We start from the raw sequence: 20,923 nt of genomic DNA, 5'->3' as shown, positions 1-20,923 counted from the left end.
TAGTTTGGGGTAAATATGTCACAAGTGTACCAGTTTAGGATTTTTCGTGGTATTAACCCTTAAATAAATAGGTCTTTGGTTTTTTTTCTTTAAATAATGAGGATCCTAGATACTATATGAGTATTTTTGGAGAAAAAATTAATTTTTAAAGCACTGACTATACACTATACAAGAACGGTCAATATGTTCAAAACTGTACGGTTTTCTAAATTAGTTACTTAGCAAATGTTCTCCTGGTATCTTTTAAAAATGTTTTCAAAAGGCACATCTTTCGTCGTTTGATTGAGAAATTTTTGCAATTTTCAGTGATTGTCCTCGTATTTTATGAATTCATATTTTGGAAAGGGTTTTATTAAAAGTGATTAAAAAAATATGGCAACTTCTAATAAATTGGGGACCCACCAATTCACCTTCCAACTTTAATATCACTTGTTGGGAACACACAGCAAAAAGCCCAATAGCTTTGTCCAAGGAGATGGCCAAGAGGGATCCAAAAGTCCAAGCTCGTCAACATATACATTTTACTGAAAAACTCAAGTTAGTTAGTTCTAAGCCAACTAGGATAATAATTTATTTCATACCATATCAGTTCTCCAATGTAGGACTTTTATAATATAGCTCGTACATGCATCTCAATAATTAAATTATTCTGCGATCTAACTGTCAGACTCTGTATGATAATTCGTGCATAGACGCACCAAACAATTGGAAGGACCCAAGGGTGGGTGATAGGTGCAAATTCAATGGGCAAAAACAAACAAACTCCAAAGGTTGGACTCGTGGTACCCATCCCATGCTGCTCCTAAAAAGGAAAAGGGCGAAAAAGGAGAGCAATTGGATGGGGAATATGGGCACAATAGGATCGCAAATTGTGCAATTTGCGATCCACCCTTTATGGGCCAGGATCAATCCCTATGGTTGGGATTGCGGTTGATTTGACCACGGTTAGATAGGTTTGGGGATATCCATAACAACTCAAATAGACCCAAAAATAAATGTACAAATGCATAAATAGATAGGTATGTAAATAACGTAAATACGAGAATCGTGTTCAGAAGACGAGCACAAAGGAAAATACCCGCCATAGTATTAGAAAAAACTGCATATTAAGTAATACCTCAACGCTTTCGATCCATTTAAATCGCGACGTTTTTTCTACCGCTTCGCAAGCGTGCGTTGCCCCGAAGAATGGTGTTAAACGGGTTCTAATTTTGCGATGAAATAATTTGAAGTGTGTTAGAATGCTCTTGAAATTAATTCTCTAACCGAATGTGTTCACTAGATGGTCTCTGAACCTTTCCCTTTGGGTCGGAAAACGTGTTTAATTTTATTTTCCGGGTAAAATAATTTAAAGCGTGTCGAAAATGAGCACGGCATTTATGGAAACCGGGCCGCTATTGGTCCTTGGCAAGGCGAGGAACTAAAGGACCAAATTGTTATCTGGCCCACTCAAAACTTTACTACAGATAGATACATGAGATGATATTTTACAAAGACAGCTATGGTGGATAAAACTAAAAAATGAATCTAATGCACGATGCATAACTAGTTTAGGCTAAGATATTCCTCAGGAGACATTGCTTAGCTAACGGTCTCACACTTCCATCAGGTTATGGTCTTTTTTGGGAAAGTGAAAAGGGAGAAGGTGGACGATGTCATTTGAGAAAGGGACAAAGAGAAGAAAAGGACCGATGCATACCCAACCATGTCATGCCAGGCGGAAAGTAAAATATATCTTTCCCATAGCTTTTTATAGTGCAAAAAAGTTCTTGAAAACGGTGAAAGTGCAACCGACACGTAAAAAAAAAAAAGAGGGGTTAATATCGTAACGATCTCGAGTTTCTCTTGAATTCTTATCGTCATATTTGTGTATTCTTTTGGGATCACTCTCGAGAGCATAAACTCTCGCATCTTTCAATGAATTGCCCAGCATTTGAAGGACCGGTGAAACCGTTGTATTCAACGAGAATTAAGAGGCACGAAACTCTTGAGTTTCTTTTTTCATCTCTTTTTATCTTTTTCAGATTGGTAATGGCCTTTGACCGATGAAGGGAAATCAGCGGGCGGACCATCATGACGTCCAAACCAAAGGACCATACTGATTCCACACAGAGGGAACAAAAAGAAAAAAAAAAGGAGGAAAAAAAGAAAGGAATGACAAGAGGTCGGTTCAGAAATTGTAAAAGTGGGCATAATTGGGAGAAAGATCCATTGCAGTCGAAGACGAAGCGATGGGTGCGCACGACTCAATAAAAACAAGTGGGCATCCTCGAACCGAACATGATAAAACGTGGGGAAGGAGATGTCGCCAGGCCCCAGGATCGTTTCCGTTCAGCTGTACACAACGACTAAAACGCACCAAGAAAATGTCATCTCCACCTAACCCGACGGCTCATCAATTCCAACCCTCTGATCAGATAGATTGAGCAAATTAATCACCATCCCGTTACATTAATCTCGAATTCCATTCCACCATTAATGGTCAAGTCTTATTGTCTTCAGGGGCAATTCGGCGAGATCTCATCCGCAAAGCACAGTCGAATTGCCGAAGGAACAAGATCAAAAACTACCGACTACGCATCGAAAACTACCCGCAAGACTTAACTTCAGTGGAAACTTAACATCGCCCTCGAGCATCTGTCCCTTAAAGCCGGTCCGCGGCCCCAACACCGTGCAAGTCGCATCGTCCACTTAACTTGTCCCGATCGAAATCCTCGCGGAAACTCCCCCGGCGCCAGAGAGGAATACGGACCAAGTCCTGCCAACTTCAAATGGGAAACTCGAGAACTTAGGATGGCTCCACCTACGATAAACGCAACTAATCAAGGGGGGCGGTGGTAATATCCCGAGGCTTTCGTAGTTCCGCGGCTTTTCCTCCGTCACCCTCTTTGACTTCGTACTGTTAAACGTGGCCGTGGGGGTTGGGACTTTATGGCGTGGGGGGTGGGGGCGACGGCGTTGGAAGCGTTCGCGACGTCGAGGTCTACGGCCAATGGCCGCGCGCCCCCACCATCGACATCAACATCAACATCATCATCCCAATCGAGAGGGGCATCTCCCGTGCATTGACTTCTTCCCCCCATCGTCTTTCCCCCGTTCCTCCTTTTATTAATTTTCGTTCACTCGTTTTCGGTATTTCCTATGGGATGTCCTCGACCGAATTGACGAAGACGGAAACCAGGATTTACAAAAAAAGGACGGGCCACGAGACAAGAGCATGTTCTATATGGACATCGTCTCGGGGTACATTTTTTAAATGTCGAACGTGTCGTGTTATTCAGTTTTCGACTCGTACGTAGTCCAAGGTAAGGTTTCTTTTTATTTATTTATTTATTATTATTATTAATTTCTTTTCTCTTTTGTCTGTATTTCGGAATGAAATGAAATCGGGGAGATCTTTTTTCATCGGTTTGGAATGCATTATCTTAGGTGCATCGACGACCTGTTTCTCGATATATAAAAATAGCGCCCGATCGTCGCCGGCTCTTGAATCGTTGATATGGGGATGACCATCGAGTTGTTTGCTCGTGTGTGCATATTCCCGCGGCTCCGGATCGATAATCGAGGGAAAATTGTCCAAAAAAAAAGGTCCTGAATCTATTGCGCTTTGATCAATTCGATCTCAAACCTTTCGATTTTGCCAATTGAGTCATGAACCTTTTCATGTTTTGTTAATTGAGTTGATCCAGCCAATTTTGATCAAAAAGCGTTGATGTGAACGCTGACCGTCCTACATGACACGACCGGCATTGACGTGCATAGTTTTTTTTTTTTTTTAAATCTGATTTTTTTTAATTAATTTTCTTTCTTTCTTTCTTTTTTCTTCCAAGCCTGGCGAGGGTCGCTGGCCAACCCTCACAGCTCTCGCCTAGTGGCCGACGAGGGTCGCCGGCCCTTGCCGAACTTGATAGAAAAAAAAAAGGAAAAGAAAAAAATTTATCCACGTCAACGTCGGTCCTCTTGCGTGGCGATTCCTGGTTAAAATTGGCCAAATTGACTCAACTGGCAAAAGGTGAAAACTTTTAATACTCAATTAGCAAAATCGAAAGGTTTATGAGTCAAAGTACAATAGATTTGCGACTTTTTTTGATAATTTTCCCGATAATCAATAGTAATCTAATTCTGCTATACAAAAGACGACCTCCAATTTTTAAAGATTGACATCCTTTTTGTTTTTCTTATCCTAAATATTCTTAATTACTTGCTTTATACATAATCTATGGATGGAAATATACTTGACTAGTAATTCCGTTTTATCTCACACGTATCTCAAAGTTGTTTTGAATCTTATCCATATCGTAAACAGTATTACCAAAGAAGTTTTGAATTTAGAACTATATATCTCTTTTCACGTGTATATGTAAATTTCTTCACATTATTCATCAAATAATTCAAATACTTTGTAACGAGGCAATTTCACAAAAGTCTTTTAAGTCGGTCGCGCGCGCGCGTAACTCGAATGCACTTCTTACTACGACACAAAAGTAAAACGGTATTTCCTGCAAAGTTGCTATGCTCGTGGCCTTTTCAGGCAACTGCATTATCTATATTCGACAGCTAACCACCAGTTCACTTTCTCAATTTCAATCCATGATTGAATAACCGCATGCCAATCCCCTTCGCCCTATCTAATCCCAATTTCTCCTTGTTGTTTTAGCTAAATACCGTTTCTGATCGGGGCAAATCAAACCGTCGTACCTCAACTCTTTCGGAAATACGAAAGCCAAGAAAAATCGCAACTAACCAAACACCACGACTTCACACCGCGACCACGACCTTACACTCCCCATAAAATAGATAACCGGCGATTACAGAACCGATCAACTCGGGGAGACGCCTAGATGACAATTCCCGAAAAGATTTCGGATCAATTCCTCCAATCTTTTCGAGCCGGGCACGCAAAACCAATCCTCGGTAGATAAAAGCTTTACTATAATCATCGATTATCTCAATTTTGGGAAGCGCCCCCTTCAAAACTTTGAATCCAACAAAATTTTTCGGAGAAAGACGGGCAACGGTCGGTCGAGACATATCATCTAATCTAAACTTACCGTTAAGGGGTAAAAAAAAACCAAGATTTTTGTTACCAGGACCAGCAACTTATTCCCCGTGTGGACAAACATTCCAAGACATATAAATAAATAAATAAATATAAATTCACACAAAACGATAAATTCCCTCTATCTCTAGAGCCTCTTTGATTTATAATCGGGTGTCTATATATATATATATAAGGTTGGTCTTCCTTAGTCCACCGCACCAATCTCGTTGTTAATCATCGCCAGCGACGACATCCTCGCTGATCCTCCTCCTCCTCCTCCTCCTCCGCTGCCGCCTTTTCCTCACGCCATCCTCGCTCTGCTCGCGGCGCTTTTCGCGCAGGGGGGGGGGGGTGGCTAGATTCTCGTGATTCCCCGCTGCTCCCCCTGTTTTGATCCCCGCCGGTACGGTCGGGCCAGCGCGCTCGCTTCTCCGCCGCTCCCGGGGGTCCGCGTGTTTCTTCATCAGGTGCGTTCCGGTTCCCCACCTTCCTCCCTCCCTTCCGTCCTTCTCTTGGCCGCGCGCTGCCGTGAGTGGCGGTCCGCGAGGGATTCGGGCTTTCTTCTCGCGCCCCGAGGAGGCTTCGGCGTTCTGCTTTCGTCGGAGGTCTTTGATCGGTCGCGGCGGCGGCGAGCGAGGTTTGGAGTTTTCCCCTTGTGGTTTGGTGAGGGGAGCGGGGGCGGTTTAGACATCGTCCCGCGCGATTCGGCTGATTGTTGGCTAAGCGCGGAAGTAGTCGGAAAGTACTTGTTTTTCTTCTTTTTTTGTACGAATCGGCTTGCGTCTGGGGCTGTTCGTAGCTGTTTTCGCGATAGATTTCGAGGAAAACGTGTCCTTGTCCGGTCCGATGTCTCTGGTTATGTTGACTTTGCCGGCAATGCGATCGGTCCGGTACGGTACAGAGGGAATTTTCATTCAAAGGTGGAGCTGAGGCTCATGCGTATGATTCCGTTGGTTTTTTTTTTTTTTTCAGAGCAAGCAGAATTGTTCGTGGTTTAGAATGATGGTATGCGTTTTAGGACCGCCACACACGAACGCATTGTTCTGATGGTCTGATTATTGAGGTGGATCGGATCATTTGTTTTTTCTTTTTTTCGTTTCTTTTTTTTTCGCGGTGACTGAGAGGACATTTGAGTGTCGCTTGGTCTAAGAGAAGCTGTTCAAAGAAAGGAACCCGTAGTAGGTTTTTACTGGCAAGATCTTGCATGCTGGTGGTAGACATTGGCATCTGTGCTGAATGTGAAGTTTGAAGCATCAGCTCTTATGTTATCCGCCCGGTTCGTGAGAGCAGGGAGCGATAGATGGAGGCGGAGTTGGGAGTCGTGAACCCTTCTGTTTAGGAGAGAGGCACAACTTGCTAGCATTATCTTGTGTGTTGCTCATCAGAGACTGTGCCCCTGATGGTTTGCATTCTTTAACTTTTTTAGTGGATGTGCTTGACTAGCCGAAGTAATCTAACTGAAGCTACAACTTTTACTTCCTTGCACTCTCCAAGTTGACCAAATACAATCGTCCAGCGACAGAGTGGAATCTGTAAGTGTTCTCAAAGTGGTTTTGCTGTTTACTGTATCTTCTGTCTACTTTTCAGGTCTACTGCACTTTCATTGGGGGCCTTCTCGACTGAAATGGAGGACAGGCGACTGAAAAGTTGTTGAAACAGATGCGGAGCATCTTGTGCTTTCCCCATCGCGAACACGCTCTGAGAAGATTGTTGAGGAAATGGGGAATCCTACACGCAGGTTATAACTATTGATGGCTTGTATTACTATGCAAAGGGACTGTTTACTGTTTCTGAGTGAATAATGTCGAGTGTTATGGGCTGCTGAAAGTTATCTTTCTGAATCACTTGTCTTTCGGTGGTTGCAGCGCTGGGTGTAAAAAGTCGAATGACTCCATGAGGCTGATAATTACAACATTTGTGGGAATTGTGTTTGGTTTCTTCGTTGGAGCATCTTTTCCTACATTGTCTCTAATTAAGGTATCCCGTCTGGTTCTCTTGATTCACTTCTTCATTTTTCGTCTTCTTACCTTATTTGCACTCTCCCTCTTATCTGAATCTTTTGGTTACTTCTCTCCAGTTTAATCTTCCAACCGGCCCTCAGACTGCTGTTGATGTCATGCATTCGGAGGACCCAAAAACAGGGCTCTCTACCCAAACAATTCTAAATTTGTCTGGTGAGAAGGGTTATAATAGCAGCTCAGATCAAGCTCAAAACGGTACATCTAAGGTAAAAGCTCCTTTTATTAAAGCTCAATGCTGACAGCATATCTGGAAATGAGGAAGGCGAACGCTTGAAAATTTATGCCTGTTGTATGTGCTCTTGTTATTGGTTAATGCTTGAGGGTGATTGACCATCCTGAATAGAAAGGCATATATCAGATCGGACTTCATGGCTATTATCATTGAAAACCTTTCTGCTCTTTCCAGCATATGTAAATATCAGTGGATTTTCATCGATCATAATTGCATCATGGTTTCTGCTTTGGCTGTAAACAAAAGAAAATACAGGTCCCCGAAAGGAATTTATGTCCTCTGATAGCAATTGCATGTTTGTACTTTGTTTGACTAATGAACAAGTTGATGCTCTCCGTTCGTCTCTGCTTTATCTCGATAGGTACTTCCTTATCTTTCTTCTTACTCAGAATCGTTAGATGTCGTCATGATTTTGTTACAGATTTGGGTCCCTTCAAATCCCAGAGGTGCAGAAAGACTGCCACCAGGAATTGTCACTGCAGAGTCAGATTTTTATATGCGCAGACTCTGGGGTAAGCCGAGTGAGGTGCGTCTCTGCCTGTGAACTGAACTGAACGAAATTAGCAACTCAAAGTTTTCCCAGATGTCTAATCAATATGTCATCTTCAGGACTTAACCATTAAACCTAGGTACCTGGTGACCTTCACTGTTGGTTATAATCAGCACAAGAATATCGATGATGCCGTTAAAAAGGTTTTCTCTCACTCTGCAAATTTTGCTCATGTGCGTAGCATTTGTTTCTGTTCACATGCATTACTAAATGTGTTCCTCTCACAGTTTTCAGAGAACTTTACCATTCTCTTGTTCCACTATGATGGAAGAACAACTGAATGGGATGAATATGAATGGTCCAAGAGGGCCATACATGTGAGCGTTAGGAAGCAGACAAAGTGGTAATGAACTGCTACCCGTAGTGTGCAGTATATTTCCTGAACTTTCTTGGTGCTTAGATTTCAATGTCTCTCCTCAGGTGGTATGCCAAGCGGTTCTTGCATCCTGACATTGTGGCACCTTATGACTACATTTTCATATGGGATGAAGACTTAGGGGTTGAGCATTTTAATGCAGAAGAGTAAGCGAGATATATATAACTCTTCTACTATTTACATCTCTGATAATTGAAACTCATCAAGTTTTGCGTGGTACCATGCCAGATACATAAAATTGGTGAGGAAGCACGGCTTGGAGATCTCGCAGCCAGGTCTGGAGCCTAACAAAGGCTTAACATGGCAGATGACTAAAAGGAGAGGTGATCGAGAAGTTCACAAGTGAGAATGACGCGACCCTTGTTTTTGCTAAAAGTTATAATCTTCGATTAGTAAGTAATCATACAGTAGTTTTTCTTTTTCAGAGAAACACAGGAGAGACCTGGCTGGTGTACTAGTCCCAATAAGCCCCCATGTGCAGCGTAGGAACTTCGAGCGTCATTATTAATTTTTCCTTTTCTTGAGATGCTCCTTATTATCTCCTCACCACTAATTATTGATGGAAATGGATCCCGACAGAATTTTACATTTGACATTTCCAGGTTTGTTGAGATAATGGCTCCAGTTTTCTCACGAGATGCTTGGCGCTGCGTGTGGCATATGCTTCAGGTCACCTGAGCATACTCAGCTTTTGTACCCTTTTCTTTAATTTCAATTTGCCTTTTCCTTCTTTAATCTTAAAGTGCGGGGATTTGCAGAATGACCTGGTCCACGGATGGGGTCTCGACTTTGCTCTCCAGAGATGTGTAGAGGTCTGTGACCCGCATTTTGATTTCGTTTTGTTTTTCAGTAATCGGCATTTGTCTACCTTTCTTGTGTCTGATTATGCTGTGTTCCTGAAATATCAAATGAAACAGCCAGCACACCAGAAGATAGGAGTAGTAGATGCTCAGTGGGTAGTTCATCAAACAATCCCCTCACTAGGGAACCAGGTAGGTGGAAAATCCTTGTCTCTTCATTCTGTTGTCAAGAGAAGTAATGACCCATTCGGCATCGGATATCTTAGTAAATGTTTCTTTTGGTTGATGTCCTGCAGGGAGAAGTGCACGATGGGAAGCCACCATGGCAAGGGGTATGTAAAAGTGTCCAATATAAGTTGGACCTGTTATGCATGTGCCGTGAAAAGATTACACACCTCTCTCTCTCTTTCCCAAGAGCTGCTAAAGTCTTTTAAACATCGATTTCTTCAGAAGCTTATTCAGAGATTGTGTTTTGGCATGTGACAGGTCAGAGAGAGGTGTAGGAAGGAGTGGGGTATGTTTCAGAGACGGATGGATGATGCAGAAAAGGCCTATTTTAGGTCGATCGGAATCGATCCTTCTCAGACGAAGAAATCTCACTAGAGAGTTAAATCGCAGCAGCGGATTCCGCAGGACCATACTCATAGTCATAGTTAATATTTACAGTATCGCATATAGCTGTATATCCCGCATTAATTAGCCGCACAGAGCTAATGATTCACCAAATGATAGAATATTTCTCGCTATTAATTGAAAGTTGCTCGAGTTCTTTCGAGAGTTTAGCTGGCTTAGTGCCGATTTTCAGCGTCCTCGAAACACGGACGCTGAAATATCACGAATCTCGACCTAAAGGGGCTCGTGTTCCTGAAAGCAAAGAGATCCTTTGGCGTTTCAGCTTTCATCTTTGGAGGATCCGACGCCCTTATTTGTGCTATACTGGGAGGGACAATAAGCTATTTATGTTACTAAGGATAAGTGAAGCTGGCAAAATGAATTGATGATATTTTGACAATATTTAATTGATCAGGTAGAATATGGGGTTATTTGAAATTTTGATAAGAGGTAGAGGTAGGTTATCTAAAAAGGGTCCAACTAAAAGATGGGTTTTGACGGGTCAGTAAATAAAAAAACGAAAATAGAGGTGTTGAGAGGTCGAAGCAGACGGAAGAGGCCGACAAAATCTCCAACTGGGAGCTTGTCGGTGTCAGACATGAAGGCCTCTCGGCTCAATGTACCTCTCCTCCTGCTCCACGTGCATGTCCACGTGTCAGCATCGCCACCCTGTTGTTCAACTTCGACATCCAGGCCCGTGTTGAGTCGTAGAGAGCAAAATATCTCCGGCTTTCGCGGCGACCTTGACGGCCTCGAAGGGGTACAACGCCGCTGGCAACGGTGGCCTCGAGGCTTTGTGACGGGGAGAAATTGAGGGAAGGCAACAGGGGCACCAGCACCGGCACCGGCAGCGGTGATTCAAGAGGTGGCGGACGGTTGGGAAGGGGGGTTTTGGCAGTGGGGTCTCGGTTTTAAGTTTCGAAGCTGAGCATAATCATCTCTATCTAGAGGGAGAATTGAAGCCTAATCGGGTTCGCATTGCATCAATTACCGATCAATTCATTTTGCAAATATTCAATGTAGTCCTGAAGAATTACATTGAATATTTTTAAATAGTACATGGACTAAATTGAATATGTACTAAAAGTCCAGGGATCATATTGAACAAATTAAAAGTTCAGGGATCAAATTGCACATTGAGTCAAAATTCAAAGACGGTTCGTATCATTTTTTCAGATTATATTATATAAAAATGAGTTTAATCACGCACAGATTCAGTCTAGAGCCATCCAAAATTCGACACGTCTCACCCGTTCAAGAGGTTTAAATCACCCATACTTTCAAAGATATCACAATCAGGGCATTGTTGAGGACTTGACAAGAAACAGTTCTGAATGGAAATGCTAGAAAAAGATGTGTACCTCTTTCATGGCTTTTAGTGACTGTCGATTGGGACTTTGGGATATTTTCGAGGCTATAAGCGAGTCGGATCCAGCCACCTCAAGATCCCCCATACGTGCACCCTACACGTGTCCGCCACGTGTGACTCCGGGCTCCCGATGCCAATGGCCCCGGCGGTCAACCGAGATTCGTGGTTAAGAAGAGCCTCAAGCCCGAAGCCCCGCCGTCTCGTCTAGGGCGAGCGTCGAGCTCCATCGTTCTGTGCGGAGGTCAAGTCTCGCCGGCGAAGTCTCCCGGAAAGGAGAGAAGTAAAGCAAGGAAAAAGCCGAGAACGAACGGAAAAGCCAAATGGGTATCTCGAGCTACCCGGGTCCTCCCGACGGCTTGCTGGCAATGCTCGTGATGAGCATTGTCTACGTGGTGGCCATGCTGCTCAACATGGCCGCGTCCTTGGCTCCCGAAGACGGAGAAGACTCCCGCCCCCCTGCCGGAGAGAGGAGCAGGGCCTCCGCAGTCCGGGTCAGGCGGTTCGAGTCGCGTCGTCGCCGTGGCGGCAGCAGGGCGGCGGCGGCGGAGGAGTGTTGCGTGTGCTTGAGCGGGTTCGAGGACGAGGAGGAAGTGAGCGAGGTGGAGAGGTGCAAGCACGTCTTCCACAAGGGCTGCCTGGAGAGGTGGTTCCAAGGTTACCGGTCCAACACTTGTCCCCTTTGCCGCTCCCTTTGCTAGCTAGCTTATATAGACTGAATCCTTAACATATTTAACCAGGTTCACATCACAATATATTCTGCTACATATCCCTTCATTTCGTTTAGGGCGCAGACGGAGGATTCCTAGAGGAAGTCCTGGATCTGCCACTATGAGCTTTGGTTGTAGGCTTGATGGAAGTCAGTGTAACGCCAAGAGCATACACGAAATAAAGGAAACGAAGAGGATTTAGACGCAGGATTTTGCGAGGATTTCTCATGGTTGCTAGGATTCTTTTCAATCCATGCAAAGAGAGTTTCGACTTGCTAGGACTCCAGGAGGCGGAACTAATCTTTGCATGAATCCGGTGCATCTTAAGCTTTTCCGGTGAGCGCGGTCTCCCGCCTTTCCGGCGAGCAAAATGAAGGTCCTCATCGGACTTCCTAAGTGCTGCTACTCGTCCATGTCAAGACTTGAAATTCTGCTCTTCATCTACGTTGGGGGAACTCTAAGGTCTGCTGCATAGCGCGGGTCTAAATGAACAGTCCGAAACCCGGTTTGGCCCAAAAGTACGGTTCACCGTTAGACTCTTTGAAACTTATTGGGCCGGGCCAAATTTTCGGGCTCGAATACGGAAGCCCGGAAGTGAATGATTAACGTATCAAATGATGTTTGATCTGTATGTATTCAAATTTGAAAAGGGTTTGACCAAAAAAAATAAATAAATTGAAAAGGGTATTCAATATCAATAGATGATGGACAGATATAAGAAGTCTGGGAGATAGTGGGATGGGGTAAAAATAAAGATGTGCATAATCGAGACTTTGCAAACTCAGTGGGTGTGTTTTTACTTCGCAAAAAATCAATGATTAAGGATGCGCTTGTTTAAGGGAAAGTATTTTCTGGGAATCTGTTTTTCGGACTTTCATCCGTTTGGTTCGTCGAAAATGATTAGTCACTTGAAAATACTTTCCGGTTAAGGAAAACATTCATGTATAAAATTAGAAAAGTGAATTCCCTAATTTAAGAAGGTGAAAACACTTTTCGGAATTGCTTTCCTTGACTTTTTTAATATTTTAATATTTTCTTTCTTTTCTTATTTTTATTTTTAAAAATAAAAATATTAAAAAATTCAAAATTATTTTTTGCCTGAGATAAAATCGTGGGAATGAAATCATTTTCCAAATGAGATCCAAACACCAGAAAATGTTTTCGATCACATATCACCAAACAAAGGAAAATTAACTATTTTTTTGGAAAATGATTTTCTGGAAAAAATTTCACGGAAAACGTAACGTTTTCCGTGAAACAAACGCACTCTTAGCGAACGTTTTCTTAATATTGATTGTTTAAAAGATAGTCAACCGAAAAATATCTTCATCGTCAATAAAAAATTATGCATAAGTTTTCGTTAACAATAAAAATAATTTATGTTAGTGCAATTTTATAAACGATAGAAATAATCATATTCAAGAAAATATTTTTCAAATTTTTGATCTTTTGCGAGAAAATTTCATCTTAGGGTTCCGTTTTGTTTCTCGAAAAGAGAATATTTTAGAAAATATTTTTCTAAAAAAGATTGGTTCTATCGCTTAAAAAAATTAGTCAACGGAATATCAGCAAGAATCCATTCCTAAACATTTTTGTGGATGATGAAAATATTTTTCATTGATCTATTAATTTTCTTAAGTGATACAAGTGATCGTTGTCAGGGAAATGCTTTTCAAATAGTGAGTTTCCCGCGAAATAAACACGCGTCAAAGATAAACAAAAATTTTCTGCAAATGAGCTTTGGCCAGAAATATCCCGGACCATATCAATGCCTTCCGGTTCCAGTATCCTAATTTCGATCTTATACGAACATAGAAAGCAATTGAACCTTGCCAATGCTGTTTGGTGCATAGTGATAAACACTAACGCCTTCCAATCGGGGTTCAAAAGAAAGGACGCTACAGTATATCCCGCTAGCAACTTTTTGAAGTCCTTTCGAGTTTCAAATCCTTCAGGCCTCATGTCTCCTTTCCAGCCTTTCCAGGTTAAATAATTATGGCTCTCCTTAGCTTCCGGCACATGTACTTGGTTCTACTTATGCGCTCCATCTAGAAAATCAGTGACAACGCCGTCTGCATCGTTTACCTTCACTCAAAAGATATGGGAACCCGAGACAGAGTTGTGGAGAGAGGCCGTGGCGGCGGCGGCCGGAAGTGTCGACATGGCCATTGGCCGAGGATGCTAGAACGAAGGAAGGCTGAGAGAGGGATGGAGAAGACAGTGGCTGGGGCATGAAGAAGGTTTGTGGTTTCATTTTTTTCGTAGACGTGCACGTGTCTAAATAGGATTGCGGATACATGGAGAGATGAATAGGCTCAGACATACCTAATTTTTTACTATAACTATAGTAGGTTTACCGATTCCACCAAATCCGTAGATAAATCGACCGAAACCCTTAGAGGAAAAAGATCGGTTCCGTCTGATCTAGCCATTATGGTCAAAGTTCTAAAATATTGGTCTTCAAACATTCCATCACATGATATATAATATGAGATATACAAAACTTCGATATTTCATTATAAACGTGTTTTTTTTTATCAAGACTTTGCTCGGCGCACGAGTCACTGTTTGACGTCGAAGTTAGTTCACAAAAGTCGATAACATCCCTTCAAGAGGAAATCATTATTGCCTATTGGGATACTTGCAATACAGTTGATGTTTGGGTGAAATTTCCATCAAAACAAGCTTTACCAATAGAATGCAAACCCACTCGTCTAGTGGCCCTCCATTTCATTTTGGTCCATCCACTATACTCCCTCCTACTCAATCGAAACATATGCCAACACCGATGGAAATTGAAGGACCATCACGAACAAGCTCGGTCATAACCATAGTCAAACGAGATGACCAGTGCCCATAAAGGCGGTGGGTTCCTCTAATCCAATCCACCTTTCCACTTTCGTGTAAGCTTTTATGAGGAGATATAGAGGGGGGTTAAGCTAAGTGTCACCCAAAAAGGCATGAAATGCATGGTTGGTTCATGGTCGTCATCTTCATTTAATGTCTAGTGTTGGCGAGGCCTTCTAGTTCTTAAGATGGCCCGTCCCTTATGAGCGGGATTTGATAGGCCTAGCTTAAAGGTTAATCGATTCTTTTTTACCACCATGTGGATAGGACATGCGATGCTGATTCAATATATTAATATTTCCACCAGAAGTTAGGTTTTGCTGACAATGATGGTACATTTGAATTAAATCATTCAGCTTCATTATCCTCTCTCTCTACACATATCTCATCTTCGGAACTTTCAGTTTCTCTAGTTATGCGGACTCTTTTCCTGGGTAACATCTTCTAGCACGGGAGGAGCCTCTCGAATTTGGAGTTGAAAAAGGGTTTGGAGTCAATTCACTGGCTATTTTCAAGGTTCCTTGAGACCCTCTTGAACATTTGACGTTGTTTTATCCAGAAGTAAGAGCTAGAAAAGTTTCTCTGAAATGGCTTACCTAGTTAAGAGCCGAAATCAAGGGAGGCTCAAGAAAAATCGAAAGTAGCTCCGTTAGCGAAAGCTAAGTCGGTTTTAACAGCAAGATCCAGAATATTGATCTAATCAACCATGTAATCAATCGTGTGGTGCACGACTTACGTATTGACTACTTTAGATCCCTGTAAAACCAACATGTTCTGTTCTTAAGAAGACCTCATCATGTAACAAGCAGTCAAGCATAGTTAACAGGCGAAAACAACAGGGGTTTGTGTGCTGGAGCAAGCTGCGGAAGTGATGAAGCTTCGAAAATTTTTAATTAGTCATAGTCATTTTACTGCTCAGTATAAATGAACTCTCAGGCTTATGCCATATTCTCCTTTAGCATAGAAGATCCTCCAGGTTTATAACAACATCGCGTATGGAAAAATTTCTATCCACGAGATGTAGTAATCAATTGATGTGATGTGCATCCGTGACTCATACATCATCCATTAAATACACCCGAAATTGATTGGTATTGTCTGTGCAAATCAATATTATCCCAATAACATTGGTAATGTAAGAATTCTTCAAAATCATTTATGCATGATCATGTTCACATTTGATTAAGGATCTCTTGCGTATGCCATGTGCGACTTGCGCGAGAAGTAGATTAATCTTTGTGCCGTTAATTATTTTGTTTTTGCATTTTAAAATGGTTTTCCCACTAATATTTGAGAAAATTGAGTTATAAGAACCCAAATGATTTTTTGTTATAAATGAAAAGAAGAACAAAAAAGTATTAAATTATCATAGTCTAATTTATTTGATAAAATGCTTTTATAGATCTATTTGACATTAGAATCGGATACATAGATATATCTTCTAATTTCTCAAGCCGTATGCAGAGAAAACTTCGCATCTATCCTAATAAGCCGTTTATCAAATCGTTGCAATTGATGTTCGATCCTGAAGAGAAGGAAGAGATCTTTGCAAAGTGGGTTTTTCAAATTCAATAAATAACCGAACCTATTTAAATATTCCTCCTATTCTATATTTTCTTTAAAAAGATGCTCAACCTACGGGATATTTTTATTAATAACAAATCTTTTGTATATTCAACATTGCAGCTCTCTCAAGAAATTAAAGAAATCTATGCCCTAGATACATGAACATACAGCTACATACATAGAAATTTTGCTGAAGCGAAGATGCAAGAAAAAAACAGACAGGCTGAGAAAACTTAATACTTATTCAGTCGAATTTGAATGTATAATTTCCGCTCGAGACGATGTAATCAACTAGATAAATTGAGACGCCTAGTGTTGTTGAATATTTCGCAAGCTTGTAATACGAAAATTTCACTCAACTGTAACACTATAATCGTACATTAGATTACTTAAAAGGGGTAAGTTTCTCATTACTTGGCAATTTAAAGATCATTTAAATCAGAGACATAATGAAAGAAAATGACTAGAACTCCGCTATTGTTCTACTATATTAATAGAAAGGAAAAGTTCCCTTCTGTTAATAGTCGATGAAATTAACGACAGATGGCTATTTACCTCCTCTAGTTTATATCACAAGGACTTTAAATGCCAATAACGTCTAGATTAACTATAGTTCATCTATTTGTTAATTTTTTATACGAAAAAACGACAAGTAGAAGCAGTTTTTGTTTAGACCTAGTTCTTCGTTCTTACTGGCCGGAGATAGAAGCAACTCAAGAGCTTCCTTTAGATCCTCCAAGCGAGAACATTCTTTATTCTCGAAGATGAATTAGGGAAAAAAAAACATACCCAATTGATTGGAATTCGGAAGAAAACGAAAATCGGACAAAAACATAGATTCTTCGTCCTTTTTTTAGGAATCATTATCAAAACTCAACCAAAAGCTGTCTTGAAACGAAGAACAGATATTTGTAGGCAAGATTCTGCATCGATCGTCGTACTTTCTTGGGAGAAAAACCTCCTTGAAATAGAAAGTGAATCAGCTAGATACCTGTTTCCAGAAAAGAAACCCTGATTGCTCATGTCGAGGCATGCACTTGGCTCCGACAAAACATCCACAGAGAGAGAGAGAGAGAGAGAGAGAGAGAGAGAGAGAGAGAGAGAGAGAGAGAGAGAGAGAGAGAGAGAGAGAGAGAGAGAGAGAGAAGTCAATCTGATCTTTAAATAAAAAGTTTCTAGTAGGAGACATAAAATCATGCCGAAAAATGATCTCGAAGAGGGCAAGCTTGTTTGCATACAACTACAAACCTCTCATCTCCTCCTGAAATTACTTTCACTAATATTATTTATGGAATCATCGTCATCACCTTGAACCCGCCGCTAAGCATTCTCAACAGTGGCTGCTGCGAAGCTGCTCATCGCACTTTCAGGGCACTGGAATAAGTCCTCGAACATGGAGTACTGGTCCTGCATCGTCTGCAATCCGTTCTCTGGCCACTCGCCCCACAGCGCCATGGCCTGTGGTCCAGCAGCAGCAAGTATGTCGAAGCTCTCCAGCTGCTCCAAGCTCGCTGTTGAGTCGGACGCATACTCGCTGCCGGCCGCAGAGCACTCCACTGAAGCAGCAGGCTCTTCGGTGGTGGCAGAGGAGCAAGCCTGCTGGCTCTTCGGCGGCGATGAGGGTTTTGGGAAGAACCGCTCGATGACTTCCTCCAGCAGCCCCGAATTACTCGACGAGTACTCCTGAGGAAATAGTTGCTCCACGTCATGCTTGTGATCATCCGTCTTCGATGCCATTGTCGAGATGCTCGCACTGACAGAGCTCTTCACGGGACAGATTTGATGGTCTTCCGCGAGATGGAGGTTCATGGAAGAAGAAGAAGAACTTGGATTGCCAGCCGAGGGACTTACCAGAGACCCTCCGGAGAAGGTGATGGGAGTAGACGTGGTCAAAGTCTGCAGGTTTGGGAAATGGCCGTAAGGTGAGTAAAGAGAAGCGGTGGTGGCGCTCGAGGAAGAGTTGAGGAGATCGTGGAGGAGGAGCATGTCAAGCGTGGAGGAGCCAGTGGCGACGCTCCTCTGAGAAGCTGCCGAGGTAAAGTCGCCGCCAGTTGCAAAAGCAGATTGCCAGCTGGAGCGGCTCCCGACTGGGAAGCCACGGAAAGTTTGGCTCGGGGCCGACTGCTTGGAGAGGTTGAAGAGGTGGTGGTGGGCGGAGTGAGGGAGCGGGGGAGGAGAGTTCGGGTACACGAAGTTGGTGCGGGCCTTGATCCCTCGCATCGCCCGGGCGGCGCAGTCATAGGCGCAGGCTGCCTCCTCCGCCGTGTCGAAGGTTCCCAGCCACCGCCGCTCCTTCGACTGCGGGTCCCTTATCTCCGCAGCGTAGCGGCCCCAGGGGCGCCGCCTCACCCCACGGTACCTTGTGGCACCGCCGGAGGGGACCCCGTCCCTCAGAGCCCTCTTGTTGGGATTGGCAGTGGCGGCGGCGGCGATGGTGGTGGTGGAGGGTTTCTTGGGGTGGTCAGGGATGGCGGTTTCAGTGGGGTTGGTCTCGGGGTTTTGAGTGGCCCCGTTGAGCCTCCTAATTGCGTCTTCCATGTTTTTAATATGAAGAGAAGAGAAGAGAAGAGAAGAGAGACAGAGAGAGAGAGAGAGAGATGGTGGGTGTGGTGTGGTTCTGATCACTAGGGGGTTGATGCAGACTCTTGGGAAGCTTTGATGTTGAGGACTACTTTAGGGTTTGGTGGCTAGAAGCTGCGAGGGAGAGGCGTATTTATAGAGAAGACGGACTCCCCCTCCCCCTTCAGGATAGACACGTACGTGGAGAGTTTCATTTTCACACATCATGCTCGCTACACAGTTTGCCTTTGTATATCTTTATTCATTTCTTGTAATAGTAGGAAAAAGCCTCCCCCGTCGTCCTCATTTGTAATGTAATCCTTTATTTACGCCAGTTACAGCGGATATAACAATCCTTGGAAATGCAGCAGGACCCCCACAACTACATCGAGATGCCACTGATAATTTGATCTCGGCGAGTAACAATCCTTGGAGCTTTATTCAATTGATTATTTACATCGTAATAAACACCTTTTAAGAAAGATATTATATATCTCGTTGCATATTTTTGGTCGAAAGATAATTGTACTCGTTGCTCAAGATAATATATGAGAAGTATATAAACTTTCGCGGCAAAAGGTTTTGCTCCGCTTCGTTGCCCATTTCACTTTTCATTCATTCCGTCACTTTTTCTGTTTTAGAATATCTATTTAACGTGGTTACACCCACATCCTATTTTGCACAAGTAAAGATCAGTTCACATGTATAAGGAGAATAAAGTACTACGATGCATATACGTAGTCAGGCTTTTTTTTTTAATGGCTCAAGTTTTTGGGAAGGATGGGTTATCTAACAACTTTTGTACCCAAAACTTCTACACAAAGAATGTCTTAGAATGCAAACCCCAACATACTTGTCGAATTAATTTTCACACCGTCAGGGTATGAACTACAAGTCTTTTCGAGAAAATTTATTTTCTTTATGATGAAAGAGGGTTACGGCTAATGAAGCAAACGTCTAATTCGGGGATTACCCCATGGATCAAAGTAGAGACAGCAACCGGACAGCTGGCCTGAGTGCGTGAATCTAGACTTGCAATTGGACGCACTTTGTGATATGCAGAATCACAGTCGGGGATTAGCATATATACATACATACATACATATATATATATATATATATATATATATATATATATATATATATATATATACGTACAGATATACACCATATTTTCAACCTACGTGTGGTATCGACCCATCATTAACTTCACATATAAGCACCTCTCGAACTTAGTCATGTGATTTTGCATAATGGCATTGTTGCAATCTATCAACGTGAAATAAAATTTAGTTTGTGGTAACAGTTACATTCGTACTATTACAACATATGGGCCAAATTCCCTAAAAAATATCCCAATTTTAGATATAGTCTCAATTCTGCCTCGAACTTTTTTTTTTGTCTAAAAACAAACTCAGTTTTAGATTCAGTCCAAATATGTCCCGAACTTATTTTTGTTTATAAAACAACCCCAACTTTAGGTCTAGTCACGAATCTACCTCAAACTTTTTTTTTGTCTAAGAAAAATCACCAACTTTAACTCTAGTCCCAAATTTGCCCTGTTAGCCCTCCGTCCAAAAATCGTTGTTAGTTATCCCGAATTTTCCTAATTTTCATATCAAAGAACGGTTTCATTTTGGAGGTAATTTTCCACATCACCTTGCTAATGTGGATTTGTTATCGGTGTCGAAATGCCTTGTCAAACAACTAATGGCAATTTTTGGATAGAATGTTACCGGGGGCAGACTTGGGACTAGATTGAAAGTTGGTAATTTCTTTTTAGATAAAAAGAAGTTCGAGATAAATTCGGGACTAGAGTTGAAGTTGGTGATTTTTTTGGGCAAAAATAAGTTTGGGACAAATTTGAGACTAGAGTTAAAATTGGTGATTTGTTTTAGACCAAAAAAGTTCAGGGCAGAATTTGAGACTGGACCTAAAGTTTGAGATTTTTCAAAGATAAAAAAAATTTCGGGGTAGAATTGGGACTGAACCTAAAGTTTGGGTTTTTTTTAGGCAAAAAAGCTCGGGACAAAATTGGGACTAGATCTAAAGTTGTGATTTTTTAAACGAATTAGGCCTAATATATGTAGATGAGTACGCAATATTTTCTCCCAACAGGGTTCGAGTGGTTCAATTATTAGATCCTTATTTCGGGTCTATGTTTTTTTGTCTGCATATTTTGATGATTGTATATTATTATATGAGGAATACTTATGTGACTGTCCTCAATCCATTGAAAGATT

The 20,923-nt window shown here is 42.1% G+C and overlaps 3 protein-coding genes across 3 annotated transcripts; 2 read left to right on the top strand and 1 right to left on the bottom strand.

Annotated features, from left to right (window-relative positions):
• The first annotated feature begins 5,239 nt into the window (after positions 1-5,239).
• On the top strand, positions 5,240-9,802 carry LOC115672017 (uncharacterized). The gene is made up of 15 exons (XM_030593755.2): positions 5,240-5,508; positions 6,629-6,779; positions 6,907-7,018; positions 7,119-7,268; positions 7,716-7,820; positions 7,904-7,987; positions 8,072-8,187; positions 8,265-8,366; positions 8,449-8,562; positions 8,646-8,702; positions 8,823-8,889; positions 8,979-9,032; positions 9,138-9,212; positions 9,317-9,352; positions 9,507-9,802. The coding sequence occupies exons 2-15, from the start codon at positions 6,760-6,762 to the stop codon at positions 9,621-9,623; spliced, it is 1,209 nt and encodes a 402-aa protein (XP_030449615.1). The 5' UTR covers positions 5,240-5,508; positions 6,629-6,759; the 3' UTR covers positions 9,624-9,802.
• Positions 9,803-11,188: 1,386 nt separating this feature from the next.
• Positions 11,189-12,406, top strand: LOC115671823 (probable E3 ubiquitin-protein ligase XERICO). The gene is made up of 2 exons (XM_056309964.1): positions 11,189-11,662; positions 11,739-12,406. Exons 1-2 carry the CDS (start codon positions 11,322-11,324, stop codon positions 11,908-11,910), a joined length of 513 nt encoding a protein of 170 aa, XP_056165939.1. The 5' UTR covers positions 11,189-11,321; the 3' UTR covers positions 11,911-12,406.
• Positions 12,407-17,265: 4,859 nt separating this feature from the next.
• LOC115672016 (ethylene-responsive transcription factor ESR2-like) lies at positions 17,266-18,826 on the bottom strand. The gene has a single exon (XM_030593752.2). The coding sequence runs from the start codon at positions 18,657-18,659 to the stop codon at positions 17,442-17,444; it is 1,218 nt and encodes a 405-aa protein (XP_030449612.1). The 5' UTR covers positions 18,660-18,826; the 3' UTR covers positions 17,266-17,441.
• Between the last annotated feature and the right edge of the window lie 2,097 nt (positions 18,827-20,923).

The sequence above is a fragment of the Syzygium oleosum genome, unplaced genomic scaffold (assembly GCF_021117445.2).
Source record: "Syzygium oleosum isolate NSW1041296 unplaced genomic scaffold, Sole_v2.1 Sole_v2.03, whole genome shotgun sequence".
In the NCBI taxonomy this organism is placed as follows: Eukaryota; Viridiplantae; Streptophyta; class Magnoliopsida; order Myrtales; family Myrtaceae; genus Syzygium; species Syzygium oleosum.
This window is presented reverse-complemented; position numbering and strand designations above follow the sequence as displayed.

What these genes read in the sequence shown, in the direction of transcription:
- LOC115672017 (XM_030593755.2), top strand. Translation starts at nt 6,760, where the DNA reads ATGGGGAATCCTACACGCAG. An exon ending in GTTAGGAAGCAGACAAAGTG is followed by an intron (nt 8,188 to 8,264) that starts GTAATGAACTGC and finishes GTCTCTCCTCAG; the next exon opens with GTGGTATGCCAAGCGGTTCT. An exon ending in CTCTCCAGAGATGTGTAGAG is followed by an intron (nt 9,033 to 9,137) that starts GTCTGTGACCCG and finishes CAAATGAAACAG; the next exon opens with CCAGCACACCAGAAGATAGG.
- LOC115672016 (XM_030593752.2), bottom strand. Translation starts at nt 18,659, where the DNA reads ATGGAAGACGCAATTAGGAGGCTCAACGGGGCCACTCAAAACCCCGAG.
- LOC115671823 (XM_056309964.1), top strand. Translation starts at nt 11,322, where the DNA reads ATGGGTATCTCGAGCTACCCGGGTCCTCCCGACGGCTTGCTGGCAATG. An exon ending in AGGTGGTTCCAAGGTTACCG is followed by an intron (nt 11,663 to 11,738) that starts GTCCAACACTTG and finishes ATATTTAACCAG; the next exon opens with GTTCACATCACAATATATTC.